This window comes from Lepidochelys kempii, chromosome 5 (assembly GCF_965140285.1).
Source record: "Lepidochelys kempii isolate rLepKem1 chromosome 5, rLepKem1.hap1, whole genome shotgun sequence".
Taxonomy (NCBI): domain Eukaryota; kingdom Metazoa; phylum Chordata; order Testudines; family Cheloniidae; genus Lepidochelys; species Lepidochelys kempii.
Window position 1 is genome coordinate 40,149,969 of NC_136384.1, and position 14,758 is coordinate 40,164,726.

The 14,758-nt window shown below is 43.0% G+C and overlaps 1 protein-coding gene across 3 annotated transcripts in view; it reads left to right on the forward strand.

Moving 5' to 3' along the window:
* IPO11 (importin 11) overlaps positions 1 to 14,758 on the forward strand; it is a 295,012-nt gene that overhangs the window by 191,187 nt on the left and 89,067 nt on the right. For all 3 annotated transcript variants that reach the window (XM_073344033.2, XM_073344034.2, XM_073344035.2), the window contains one exon: positions 3,134 to 3,229. In XM_073344033.2, the coding sequence (XP_073200134.1) occupies positions 3,134 to 3,229 (96 nt within the window). The remainder of the gene's footprint in view (positions 1 to 3,133; positions 3,230 to 14,758) is intronic.

Genomic DNA, 14,758 nt, shown 5'->3' on the forward strand with positions numbered 1-14,758 from the left:
GACAGAAATAGTTATTCTATTCAGCACAATTCTTTTCTCAGCCATTTAAAGAAATCATAATCTAACACATACCTAGCTAGATTACTTACTAAAAGTTCTAAGACTCCATTCCTGTTCTGTCCCTGGCAAGAGCAGCATACAGACAGACACAGACCCTTTGTTTCTCTCCCTCCTCCCAGCTTTTGAAAGTATCTTGTCTCCTCATTGGTCATTTTGGTCAGGTGCCAGCGAGGTTACCTTTAGCTTCTTAACCCTTTACAGGTGAGAGGAGCTTTCCCCTGGCCAGGAGGGATTTCAAAGGGGTTTACCCTTCCCTTTATATTTATGACACCATCTCATTCACTGACTCATTCATTCACCTTCTTTTTGTGAACAAGTAGAGACAACTTTAGTCTTCTGATGCTTAGCAATGTGGTATCAATTTATATTCTTTTTTTTTTTTAGTCTCCCCTCTTAGTCTTCTATCTGGTTGTATCTCTGAAATATACTTGGAGGAAATTACTTTGTTTTGAAAAATGCACCAGTATTTTGTATGCAAACATCTGTCTTAAACTACTAACGTTACAAATTATGCATAATGTTTTTAAAGACGCATGCTTTATTTTAATTACTTTGTAATTCAGGGAACTTTCTCAGTGTATATTTCAACAATCTAATTTACATTAAATCCCATAAATTACTGACCAGCAAACTGTCATGTTAAGGTTTCCTTCCATATCAAAAATTGACATGCCATATTTTCCTCTCAACATTTTAATATTAAGGCAACTTTGGGGCTTAGATATTGTATGAAAATTTATACTTTAAAGAAAGTAATTTGCATACATTGATTTTGAATAATCTTGTAAACTAATCTGTTGAATTTAGATAGGCTGGATCTTTCCTGACAAAATTTTGTTTTCTTAATATCTACAGTCAGTTTCCACTGGGTGTTTATAATTTTTGTGTAGGGTTAAGAAGGCTCTGTGTACTAAGCATTTAGAATCTAAAATAGAGTTATTCTGTGTTTATAGCCACTGAAGTACAAGATGTCCATCTTGAATTAAGATGACCAAATGGTTTGCATGTATATTTGTGGTGTCAACTCATAGAGTACTGGATTACTGTTCTTGATAATTTGTGATTCTCACTTGGAGACATTCTGAAGAATGAAAGATTTGGAGATGGAAGGGCAAAATTCTCTCTTCCACTCCATCCTGCTACAGTGGTAGAAAGGGAATGTAATCTGTGCAACTGATCATTCTCCCAACACAAGGAGGCCTCCAGCAGATGCAGACCTGGAGTATTAAGCTCCTATGCATCCTTAATCTCTGTGCCTGGGGTGTAGGGGAGTCTTGGCTGGATTGTGCTGCACTTTGGGTATCCTCTCTGCTAGATGACCCTTTGGGGGCCCCATTGCCTATTGGCACAAGTTAGAGCAGCCTTTAGAACTACTCTAAACTGGATTGGAGCTGATCAGAAAGTGAAGGAGTAGTAATTGGCTTTGATGGCCATCCCTCCACCCCCTTTGTTTCCTGAGCTTATCACAGCCACAGCAGAGAATCTGGCTCAAGATATTTAAAGGAGAGACATTGCTCAAAGCTGTACTATTTTGAGCTGCTACTCTAAAAGTTATGCTTAGAGTAGTAGAAAGAGGCTTAGTTACTTCATTTATAAAAGAAAAGGGCTTGGCCATTCCTCACTGAAATTTTTCAATGGTAACTGTGGATTCTTCAAGTTATTGTTCCTATGGGTGCTCTACCATTGGATATGTGCATGCCCATGTGCTCTTGATCAGAGACTTAAATTAGCAGTGTCTGCAGGTCCGCACCTGTTCATTGTATAACCGCGTGCTCCAGTGCAAGAGCATATAGGGAGACGTGAACTCACCACCATTTCAGTTCCTTCTCAACTGCTTTTGGCTCCAGATCTGTTCCACCTTCCATTTTGCTGTGATGCTGGGAGTACCTTTCTCAGACCTGAAGAAGAGCTCAGTGTGGCTCAAAAGCTTGTCCCTCTCTCTCCAGCAGAAGCTGGTCCAGTAAAAGATAACACCTTACCCACCTTGTCTCTCTGCTGCTCTCTGACCTTCAACCCTCTCCAGCCCTGGCTTCAGAAAGTCAACCTGCAAATCCTTTTTAGTGCTCTTGCTTTCAGTCTTTTCCCAGGAACCATCTACAGCTCCCATCTAAGACCTTCCACAGTCTCCTGATCTCTGACAGCTCTCACTTGCCCTGGACTCCCAGGCAGCTCTCACTTGCCCTTTTCCTGGCTGTTCAAGTCTGTGCTGTAAGGAAACCCTTACTCACTAAGGCCTTGTCTACACTACAGGGAAAATTTGATCTAAGCTACACAATTTGAATTACGTGAATAGTGTAACTCAAATCGACTTAGCTTAGATCTACTTATTGCAGGGCCCACGCTATGTGATGTCGATTGGAGACGTCTACTCCCATCGACGTCACATAGCGTGATGTAGACTCCCTAGACTAGACGCGATAAATTGACTCCTGCTGGATCGATTGCTGCCCGCCCATCCAGTGGGTAGTGTAGACATACCCTTTGACTCTTCCTTTCTCAGATTCTCCCAGATCCTATATAGCCCCAGGAGCTGCCCTTCCCTCTTAGTAGACCAAACTGGGAGCACCTGTTCTTGCACAGGGGAACTGTATCTGCTTTATTGACAGAGTTCATCCCATGTGATGGGGCTTATACTAAATAAATTGTCACAGATTGCTTGCTAGCTAATATTTTACTTAGCTGTGGAACCTACTGTCCTGTGTCTCCCTCCCACCAAACACTTTTTTACTTTAGTCTTCAAAATTGATTGTATGTGGTATTTTTTCTCTGTTCCAAATGCAATTCAGTTAGAAACAGCAAAACGTCACCAATCAGCTGCTTACATATGTATTGGTTCAGTTGTACTGTTCAGTTTAGCAGGATATTTATGAATGGAGTTGATAACATTTTAAGGTTTGTACATTTCTGAAGAGTATTGTAAATGTCTATTTTTTATAGTTTATGAAATAGCCCACATTCTATCACCCAGACTAATAGACATTAATATGCATAAGTCATGGAGCTTCCGTTGTAGTTTTTCAGTGTAGTTTTTTGCTTGTTTTTTATGTTTTTGTTTGTTTTTGTTTGTTTTTAGGTTGTGGAAAATGTCCTAAAAGTAAACCCAGCATTGGGGCCTCAAATGTTTCAACCCCTTTTGCCATCTGTGTTCAGGGGGATTATAGAGGGGGAGGTAAGAATGATTTTCTTAAAACTACTTTAGTTTTTCATGGCGAATGTATTTGCTTTCAACTTATTTTCCATACGGTTGTACCCAGATACCTATATTAAGTAAGTAATAGATTTAATTTTAAAAAGCAATGACTGGAAAATGAAATGTTGTGACTGGAATATTTCCTGTGATTTCACAGGCTTATTTCTTATCTTTCCAAATGAATATATACACTACTATACTTTTTCACCTCTGCCCTTATGAATTCAGTGTTACAAATTCAAATATTCTATTTGGGGTAGGTTTTATTACATTTTTTGAAGTGTGTAGTATATTAACATCATAGAAGAAATTCAAGTCATCAAGTACATCCCCCTGGGAGTCAGGTATAATGAAGAATAGATGAAGTATCAAATTTAATTACAGATATTAAATTGATTTTACCCTTGATATTAGTAGTTCTACTCTCTTCTGTATATAAAATACAGGATTTATAGAAAATACAGATTTTTAGGGAAGTTCTTAAGGCATTTGTTTCTCATTACTGGAGCCTTCTTATAATGTCTACTGATCCCTGCTGCTCTTGGCAAGTCTCATCAGAACCCCACCAGCTCATATTGTGGGCCTAAGCATTAAGCACCTAAGCCTTCAGATCAATTCAAAGCTAATGTTTTTCACCACAACCCCCCAGCAGTCTGCACTTTCCCAGCTGTCCAGCCATTTAAAAAAAAAAAAAGCAAAATCTATTCTTGCATAAATACATTTAAATCTCAAAACTTTAAATCAGTGAAACATTATTTAAACTTGGCTCACTTCTGAGATCTCAGTGAGATCTATAAAACAAGCCTAAAATGTGTTAAATGCAGGCAGACTTTTGTGCTTGTGCAGAGCCTCAGGAAAGTCATTGGAGTTCTGTGTAGTTTACTCCTGAAGACATTCTGTGCCAATAAAATAAAAATTCCATGCATATTATTTTAAAACGGCAAAATTCTGCAAATTTTGTTTGTCAAATAAATGTGGAGACTCCAGCATGGCATTGGGGAGCACAGGCGTCTGGCTGCACAGAAGTGGGAGATCACTGGCAGCTTCCACCCAAGACACGGACTCAGCGATGAAGCTATACCCAACCCTGACACAGCACAAGGACAGGGCCTGCCCCAGAAACACCCCAGGGCCCTGCCCCTCCATGGCAGGTGCACCAGGTATGGGCAGGCAGGCTCAGCAAGGCAGGACCCAAGTGTGGAGGGGCTTAATGTGGGGGGATCCAGGTGTGGGTTGAAAGGGTTCTGTGTGGGGCAATCTGGGCATGGGAGGCTCAGTGGGGGATCCGGGTGCAGGGGGGATCTGGATGCACAGGGGCTTGTTGTTGAGTTCTGGGTGCAATGGTAATGGGATTCTGAAGGGGGGTCCAGGTGAAGGTGGTTGGGGCTCAGCGGGGGAGAGGGATCTGGGTGTGGGAGGGATAGAGCTCAGCTGGGGGGTCGGTGTGGAGGGCTCAGCGAGGGGTCCAGATGCTGTGGAAGTGAGGTTCAGTGGGGTGGGGATCCAGGTGTGGTTGTTTGGGGCTCGATAGGGTGGGGATGCAGGTGTGGGTGACTCCTCAGGGTGGTCCAGGTGCAGGGGGAGTGGTGCTTGTTGCGGGGTTCTGGGTGCAGGGAGGGTAAGGCTCAGTGGGAGGGTCTGGCTGCATGGAGGTTGCGTGGTTGGGAGGAGCAGCTCCTTTTACAGTGACCCCTCCCCCTGCAGCAGAGGAGCAATGAGTGTGGGAAGCGTGGGGAGGGGGAGTTTGCATTGCTTCCTACAGGTGGAGGAGAAATCTGGGGGTGGGTCTGACATGGCCCCAGATGCCCTGCAGGGGAAGAGGAAGTCCCATCCTCCCCTAGGAGCCACCAGCTGGGTCTTCCACAGTCACACGCCCTACCCCACAGTGATTTTACCTTTCTGCCGGCTGCCCTGGGCACCTGAAATATACTGCTAGGGAGGGTCACATGACCACGCTTGTGGCTTCTCTTTGCTTCCCTGTCAGAAAGTAATTTTTCTGTGGGGAAGCAAAGAAATCTACAGGAGACATGAATTCTGCGCGTGCACAGTGGTGCAGAATTCCCTCAGGAGTAGTAGTTGCAGGGATCCTTTTATAATGCATTGCAGGATTGGGACTTAAAATTTTAGTAAATTTGTGATAGGTTAAAGCACTGAAGTTGTGTGCGCCTAATTTCTGATCATACTATGTGGAAAAGTGTGTGTCAGTTTAACCCAGAACCAAAAATAAATGACTTCTTTGATTTTGCTCAGACCTTAAAAAAAAAAAAAAAAAAAAATGTTTAGGCTGATACTAAGTAGGGAAAATTTCAGCCAAAATTAATTTGTTTCAGAATATGTGGCTAATGTTGAAAATAGATTAAAAAAAGATAGTTTATATGTACTCATAACATCACCCAAAACATGGTGTGTATTGTAAACTATTATACAATACTGTATTAATTGACAGGTTTCAGAGTAGCAGCCATGTTAGTCTGTATTCTCAAAAAGAAAAGGAGTACTTGTGGCACCTTAGCGATGAACACATTTGTTTGAGCATAAGCTTTTGTGCTACAGCTTATGCTTATGAAAGCTCATGAAAGCTTATGCTTAAATAAATTTGTTAGTCTCTAAGGTGCCACAAGTATTCCTTTTCTTTTTGTATTAATTGAGTTTATACAGCACCTTATGAACAATAAGGTTCTCCACACTAATTAGAAGTGTTTTGAGTTTTTTTGTTAGCAACTAATTAATTCAAATTCAAAAAAGATGCATAGGTAAGTAAATAAAGCAAATAAATGGCATAGATAAAATATGGTAGTCTGGGAAGTTATAACATCTTTAGTATCACTTATTTGGGTAGAGTTCTAATATTGCCTTTGACTAAGGAGCAACCTTTTGTTTTTTATTTTAAAGTACCTCTCAGGTTTCAATTTTAGTGAACGTAAGAACATATCATCAGCCATACTGGGTCAGACCAATGGTTCATCTAGCCCAGTATCCTGTCTCTGATGGTGACCAGTGCTAAATGCATCAGAGGGAATGAACACAACAGGGCAATTTTGAGTGATCTGTCCCCTATCATCCAGTCCCAGCTTCTGGAATCAGAGGTTTAGGGACACTTAGTGCACGGGGTTGTGTCCTTGACCATTTTGGCTAAAAGCTATTGATGGACCTATCCACCATGAACTTATCTAATACTTTTTAGTACCCAGTTATATTTTTTCCTTCACAACGTCCCATGGCAACGAGTTCCACAGGTTGACTGTGCATCGTATGGAAAAAGTACTTCCTTTAGTTTGTGTTAAACCTGCTGCGTATTAATTTCATTGCGTGACCCTTTGTTCTTCTGTTATGTGAAGGAGTAAATAACACTTCCCTATTCATTTAATAAGGAAAGTCAGTCATTTAAAACCTACATTTACTGTACACACTTGATTCCATTTTGTTACTGTAAAATATACCCATATAATTATATATTATAAGTAATTTAGATATTAGAATATTGAATTAAGAGAATGCGTTTAAAGAAAACATATACTAAATAAATTAATACAATGTCTTTATTTTAAATCTTTGTGCACTGAAATTTATCTTGTCAGTCAGTTTTTTCTCCCTTTTGTTTAAACTTTGGCAGACAGAACAACTATAGAGTTTCAGGGGGTTACTTCATCCCCTTCTGTTACATGACCTAAGGTTTTCATTTCATTTCTCTTTTTCTCTGTGGTTTTTAAGTATACCTGATAAATCCTATTGTTTTCTCACATTGAATAAAAAGACTTGAAATAACCAGTAGGTGATACCATGAAGTGGTAAAATAACATATTTCAGCACTTTCTCTGTCATCTGTTATTTCACCAATTTGTGTATTTGCACGCTGCTATTCCTTAACTGTTACCATGAGGAAGTGTCACCACAGAGAATTACCGTGATGAGTTGCTGTTGCCAGACCAACAGCACTTTTATAAAGCCAACAAAAGGTCTGATAAATTGGGAAAGGAACCAAACTACTACTGACAATTTGTTGAGTCCCCTGTGCCAGGGACAAATGAATTAGATAAAAAAAGAAAAGGAGACAGTATCAAGCTGCTACTGATGTTCTGCATAGCTCAGTGACTTGAAGTATCACTGAATAAGGATGCTAACTGAGATAGGAGAGAAGTATGCTATTTTGCTTTTGTTTTGTGCTCAGAATTCCATGTTCTCCCTTTCAGTGGTGCTGTTGTATCAACATTGCATAGATTGAGTGGGTTAAACACTGCTTTTCTGGCATTTTTCTTGAACTTTGAGAGGATATTCTGCATTTCTTAAAATGGGGGCAATGTCATTCCTAAATTCATAATAACGGTTAAGAGGCAAATTTTAATTCAGTCAATAGCCTGAATAAATGAGCTGTGCAGCCTAAGTAATGTGGAATTTCATGGGAATTGGGAAAGTGTCTGTTGTGTAGCCTTTGTGGGTTTTGGAATTCCTTGCTGTCCAACGTACTGCTCCAATGCGCTAGAGGAGTTCAGGGAATCACCACAAAGCACAACACAGCGTGCAAGAAGTACAGAATACTTGTATGGTGGCTTAGTATCCTTCCTATCTCGCGGCACAAAAATTCCACTAATTCAGAATGTTCCTACAACCATCTTAATTCTGTACCTTGTAGCATATGTATTTTTCTCTTACAGTATCTCTGCACTTTGAGCTTGAGGGTGTGATTCCCAGGTTGAGGAGACACACTTGCGCTACCGCTCATCAAGCTAGTTCACTAAAAGCAGAATGGAGCTACAACAGCAGGACGGTTAGCCAGCCCAAATTCATACTCGTCTGAGACCCTAGGCATGTACTAGCCGTGGCTAACCCATCCCGTTGTTCGTGCTCCCATGGCTACACTCTATTTTTAGTGCTCTATCCTGATGAAAGCTAGCACAGGTATGTCTCCTTGAGCTGGGAATCACACTCCCAATTCAAAGTGTAAACATACCCTCAGTGACACCTGTGTAACTCTTGGACTTCAATACAGGTACAAAGGTGCAACTGATTGTAGCATGTTAAACAACTGTTGATGCACAAGAAAGAACAAAATACAGCTTACTCGTTGAACGATGTTGACTCCTGCTATGCTAATAGGAAGAAAAAAGCAGTAAAAACTTAATTTTGTTACAGTCAGCACATCTAATTATGAATAGCAGATAGATTGAGTAAAATGGTGCTGGTTTTACAGTCAATTTTTAGAGTCAAACTATACTTTCAGAAGTCAGTATTGTCAACCTGTTAGCAAAGATATTTTCAAGTCTAAGTATTATTGATTCTTCTTTGAGATGTGATGTATGTATTCCGCTCTTGGGTGTTTGAGCATTGGAGACTGGAATTGTTTTGATCACCACTTCCCATTGGCCCACATTCTATCTGCCCTCATGCTTCCTATTCTAAGGACATAAAGAGGTGGGTCAACCAATCTTAGTTTCTTCTAATGCAATGAAAGCAGTGTCTTTACTCTAGCTAAGTCTATTTCCATAGTTTATTTACAGTAAATTTTGACTATAGTTAGTATTCTACTAGTTTTTAGTAGGTTAGGTTTCATTTGGGCAACTTTTCTCTATATATGTAGCTCTTCGCTACGTAGTCTTGGGTCTTGAGTCTTTATGGCTGAACAAAAATTCCCTGGCTTCAAATACTGTCACCCACGTGACACAGCCATCTCACCTAATGATGGAGTCAGGCTTGTCAGCCATTGGGAACAGAGAGATACACTCTAATCCTGATACCACTTCCCTGATCTATCAATTTGCATATGTTCCATACTCCTTATCACAACTGGGGCTTGGGACATCAGAGCTAGTAGTCGGAGCCAGAGTCAGAATCTGGAGTCGAGCCAAGGGTCAGAACTGGGTTGGAGTCGAGACTCAAACCAAGGAGCAGGAAGGCAGGGACCAGGACAAGGCAGAGAAGCAGGGCTCAGAAGTCAGGCGCGGAGGCAGGGTTCAATGTAGCAGCCAGTCAGGAATTCACGCAGTTGCATGGACAACTTTCTTTGCCTTCTTCTGGCTTAAATAGCACAGATGGACCAAGCAGTGGGGTTGGGCACTGCTGTAATCAGGACTCCCATGAGTAGTGCCTCAGGTGGGGTTAGGCTTCCATTAGCCACTCAGTCCATCAGTTACTAACAAGATGGATGGTGGCCAGGATGCAAAGATTTCCTGGAGACCCACGGACCTAGTTTCAACTCCTGTAGAGCTTCATACCTCCTGGTTATACCGGACTTCTCGGGGCCCTCAATTTTTGAGAAGCCTGTGTCATGAACATATTCTAGACCATCGTCCCCTTCTGCAGTCAGGCCATATGCATCTTGTGCAGAACGGCAGCCTCATGTTTCTCCAGGTCAGCAGCAAATCCAAACTTCTAAAGAAGAGCAGTTTCATCAGACTGATTTCCTCCAGCTGCACTTTTATCTTCTTTGCCTGCCAAAGCTGCGATCCCATCTTCTTCAACACCACCTGAGGATTCTCATACATTTCAGAAGTTTCTGTAGAGATTGGCTGAAACATAAGAGAGCCTGGTGGAAGTGGTGAGTGAAAAATCCCACAGACATCTAGACGTATTACATATTGCACTTCTAGAAAGGCTGACAATGCCAGTTAGTGAGGACCTGCTGGAATTGGCTCAGCTTTTGTGGCAAACACCATCACAATTCCTGCTTCCTCAAAAGAGATCAATAGCAGGTATCAGGTACCATCATCAAGGTTTGAATTATTCTCTACTGACCCCATACCAGGCTCTCTTGTAGTTGTAGCAGGTCAGAAGCATACTAAACAGCTAAGCTCCAAGTCAACTGCAAAGGAAAAGGAGCCCAATCATTTAGACTTGCTGAGAAGGAAGAGCTTTGCCTCTGCCAGTCTTCAAATGAGAATCTCAAATTATCAGGCTCTCCTTTCTAAAGGCAATTATCTCTGCCGGAATAGTATCTCCAGGTTCCTTGACAAGATACCCAGGAGTCCAGATCAGAACTGCAATCTCTGATTAATGAACAACTATCTCCAAAACCCCATTACAAGCCGCAATGGATGTATCAGCTGCTGCTGTGTATTTCATGATGACTGCCAAAACAACGAGGCAAGTGTCTCAGTTCCAGTCTTTGCGTATCCCACATGAAGTTGAGAGCATTACTGAGGATTTACCATTCTAGAGCTGAGAGCTACTTAGCTTTAAAACAGATGACATCCTACATATCTCCGTAAGATCCACTGAAAATTTAAGGTCATTTGGAAGAATACAGGCAGATTCAAGAATACAGGCGGGGAATTCCTGCACTCTCAGATGAAGGTGTGTCTATTACAAACCTTGTATCACAAATCTTTTGGCCTGCTAGTAAAAAACAGTGTTTCCATCAAAGGTGTCCATCTGCTTCAGTTACGTCTATCAACAGGCAGCAAGTTTGATGGTCATGTCAAGAACTCAAAACTGATTGTTATGCATCTTTTTCTCTTACTTACCCCTTTTGGAAACCATCTATTATATTTTTGAGAAATCTGGAATAATATTTCATCAGACAAATAGGGCAAAGATGAGGTTCCTCATCGATTGAGGGGAAGAGGTTTTTATTTTTATTTATTCCTTAGCCCCTAGGGCATTAACAAAAGTGCCTGGTGGTCATTGCAGCATTTCTATGAAAGCAGACCATTGGAGTTTATCCTTACCTCAGTGATCAGCTGATACATGTGTCCTCCCCTCAGCAGGTCTTGGAAAATATTCATTGCATTCTTCAGCTCTTGGCCATTCTGGACGAAGTGTAAACAAGGAAAATTCTGTACTGATTCCATTTAAATAATAGAATTCATAGGTGCTCTTCTGGACCCCATGGCATCAGCTTACCCACCTCAGTCCAGATTCAAGAAGATCATGCACATGATAATTCAATTACAGAACACCCAACACAAAGCTATAAGATACAGTTAAGAGTCTTGCGTCACATGGCATTGTGCGTGTTTGTTACTCCCCGTGGCAGACTTCGCCTTTGTTTGCAAGGATGGCTGAAATCAGTCTACATTCCATCAAGTTACCGTATAGACATGCTAGTGCAGATCCCACAGTATGTCGTCTTTTTGCTTCAGTGGTGGAAAGATCCAATTCATGTATGCAAGGATCTTCTCTGTACACCTATTTCCAATGTTAACTCTGTTGCCAGATGAATCCAAACAAGGCTGAGGAGCTCACCTGGGGCATCATCAAACACAAGCACTATGGACAAAGGATGAATCCCTTCTACGTATAAACATTTTACAGCTCAGGACGATTCTTCTCGCCTGTCTAGTATTTTGTCTCTAACCCATGGCAAGTCTATACAGGTAAATGACAAACAACACCACTGCTATTTTTATGTAAATAGGCAGGGAGGAGCAAGGTCATCTCCCCTATGCCAAGAAATAATCCAGCTTTGTGAGTGGTGCATCAAACATGGAATTTTTATTGAAGTTATTCATCTCCCAGAACTGATGAACACTGTTGCAGATTGTCTGACTAGAAACTTTTCCTCTGACCATAAGTGGTCCATAAATATCTGTTGTTCAGCAGATTTTTTCAGAAATGGGGTCACCCAGTTATAGATCTGTTTGCCATGGCATTGATAGTCAACAGCTTTTACTCGAGAGGCAGACAGAGTCCAGGGTCTCTTTCAGATACCTTTCTAATTCTGTGGTCAAGAGGACTCATGTATGCTTATCTGGAGATACTTTTGATACAGTGAATTCTGACAGGTTTCAGAGTAGCAGCCGTGTTGGTCTGTATTCACAAAAAGAAAAGGAGTACTTGTGGCACTTGAGAGACTAACAAATTTATTTGAGCATAAGCTTTCGTGAGCTACAGCTCACTTCATAACTATTTCACATTTGGGGACAATGTATACTTTCAAATCAGCGGCACTGCTATGGGTACCCGCATGGCCCCACAGTATGCCAACATTTTTATGGCTGACTTTGAACAACGCTTCCTCAGCTCTCGTCCCCTAATGCCCCTACTCTACTTGCTCTACATTGATGACATCTTCATCATCTGGACCCATGGAAAAGAAGCCCTTGAGGAATTCCACCATGATTTCAACAATTTCCATCCCACCATCAACCTCAGCCTGGACCAGTCCACACAAGAGATCCACTTCCTGGACACTACGGTGCTAATAAGCGATGGTCACATAAACACTACCCTGTACCGGAAACCTGCTGACCGCTATTCCTACCTACATGCCTCCAGCTTTCATCCAGACCACACCACACAATCCATTGTCTACAGCCAAGCTCTACGATACAACCGCATTTGCTCCAACCCCTCAGACAGAGACAAACACCTACAACATCTCTATTAAGCGTTCTTACAACTACAATACCCACCTGCTGAAGTGAAGAAACAGACTGACAGAGCCAGAAGAGTACCCAGAAGTCACCTACTACAGGACAGGCCCAACAAAGAAAATAACAGAACGCCACTAGCCGTCACCTTCAGCCCCCCCAACTAAAACCTCTCCAGGGCATCATCAAGGATCTACAACCTATCCTGAAGGATGACCCATCACTCTCACAGATCTTGGGAGACAGGCCAGTCCTTGCTTACAGACAGCCCCCCAACCTGAAGCAAATACTCACCAGCAACCACACAACAGAACCACTAACCCAGGAACCTATCCTTGCAACAAAGCCTGTTGCCAACTGTGCCCACATATCTATTCAGGGGACACCATCATAGGGCCTAATCACATCAGCCACACTATCAGAGGCTTGTTCACCTGCACATCTACCAATGTGATATATGCCATCATGTGCCAGCAATGCCCCTCTGCCATGTACATTGGTCAAACTGGACAGTCTCTATGTAAAAGAATAAATGGACACAAATCAGACGTCAAGAATTATAACATTCATAAACCAGTCGGAGAACACTTCAATCTCTTTGGTCACTCGATTACAGACCTAAAAGTGGCAATACTTCAGCAAAAAAACTTCAAAAACAGACTCCAATGAGAGACTGCTGAATTGGAATTAATTTGCAAACTGGATACAATTAACTTTTTAAAGTGAATGAATCCAATGAAGTGAGCTGTAGCTTATGCTCAAATAAATTTGTTAGTCTCTAAGGTGCCACAAGTACTCCTTTTCTTTTTAGTGAATTCCGGGGAAACTCAAGCAGGATACTGCAGTGATGATTCTCATTGCACCAGCTTGGCGAGGTTTTCCAGACCTGTTAAGAATGTCAAGTCAGACTCCAATATTGCTACCTTTAATTCTGTATTTGATCTCTCCAGATGAGGGGGGAACTCTTTATCAAGATGTACCATCTCTGCACCTTACAGCTCAGATCTTTGCTGCTTAAATGACTTGGAGAGGTCCTGCTCCCAGGTTGTCTAAAGTAGTCTAATTAATCATAGAAAAGACTGTAAAATCTACCCATAATGCCAAATGGAAATGGTTCACCATTTGGGCACAGTGACATCATGTTTTACCTTTCCTAACAGGCATCCTATATATTGGGGTGGGCAAACGTTTTGGGCTGAGGGCCACATCTGGGTGGAGAAATTGTGTGCAGGGCTGGGGCAGGGGGTTGGGGTGTGGGAGGGGGTGCAGTGTGCAGAAATGGGCTCAGGACAAGGGATTGGGGCAGAGGAGGGGTGTGGGGTGTATGAGGGGGCTTAGGGCAGGGGTGCAGGAGGTGTGCGGAGTGCGGGAGGGAGCTCAGGGCTGGGGTTTGGGGTGCAGGAGGGGTTCAGGGTGCGATGGGGCTTAGAGAAGGGAGTTGGGGTGCAAAGTGCAGGCAGGGGGCTGGGGTGCAGTAGGGGTGCAGGGTGCAACAGGGGGCTCAGGGTTGGGGTGCACGGGGGTGCAGGTTGCAGCAGGGGGCTCAGGGCAGGGAGTTGGGGTGCAGGAGGGGTGTGAGGTGCAGGCAAGGGACTTAGGGCAGGGAGTTGGGCAGGGTACAGAAGGGGTTCTGGCTCCGGCCCTGTGCCGCTTACCTAAAGCAGCTTCGAGGTGGCAGTGGTGCGCACTGGGGCCAGGGCAAGTTCCATACCTGTCTGCCCTGGCCCCACGCTGCGCCGCTCCAGGAAGTGGCCAGAACCATGTCCCTTTGTGACCCCTGGGGGAGGCAGGGGACACAGGGCGCCGCACCCTGCCCTTGCCATGCCTCCAGGTACCTCCCCCGAAGCTCCCATTGGCCGCGGTTCCCCGTTCCTGGCCAATGGGAGCTGCGGGAGGTGGTGCCTGGAGGCAAGAGCAACGCACGGAGCTGTCTCCCCCGCCCCGCCCCTGGGCTGCAGGGACATGGTGCCAGCTGCTTCTGAGAGTGGTGCGGGGCCTGCAGCTGGGGGGGCAATCCCACAGGCGGGATCCAAAGCTCTAAGGGGCCAGATCAGTTTGCCCACCCCTGCTATATATGTTGGACTGCTTGCTTTCATTAAAAAATGTGGTTTCCCTAATAGCTCAATAAAAGTACCTCTAGCATCTGCATTTGCTTACCATCCACAAATTCAAAATTACAAAATATTTTCATATCCCACCATTT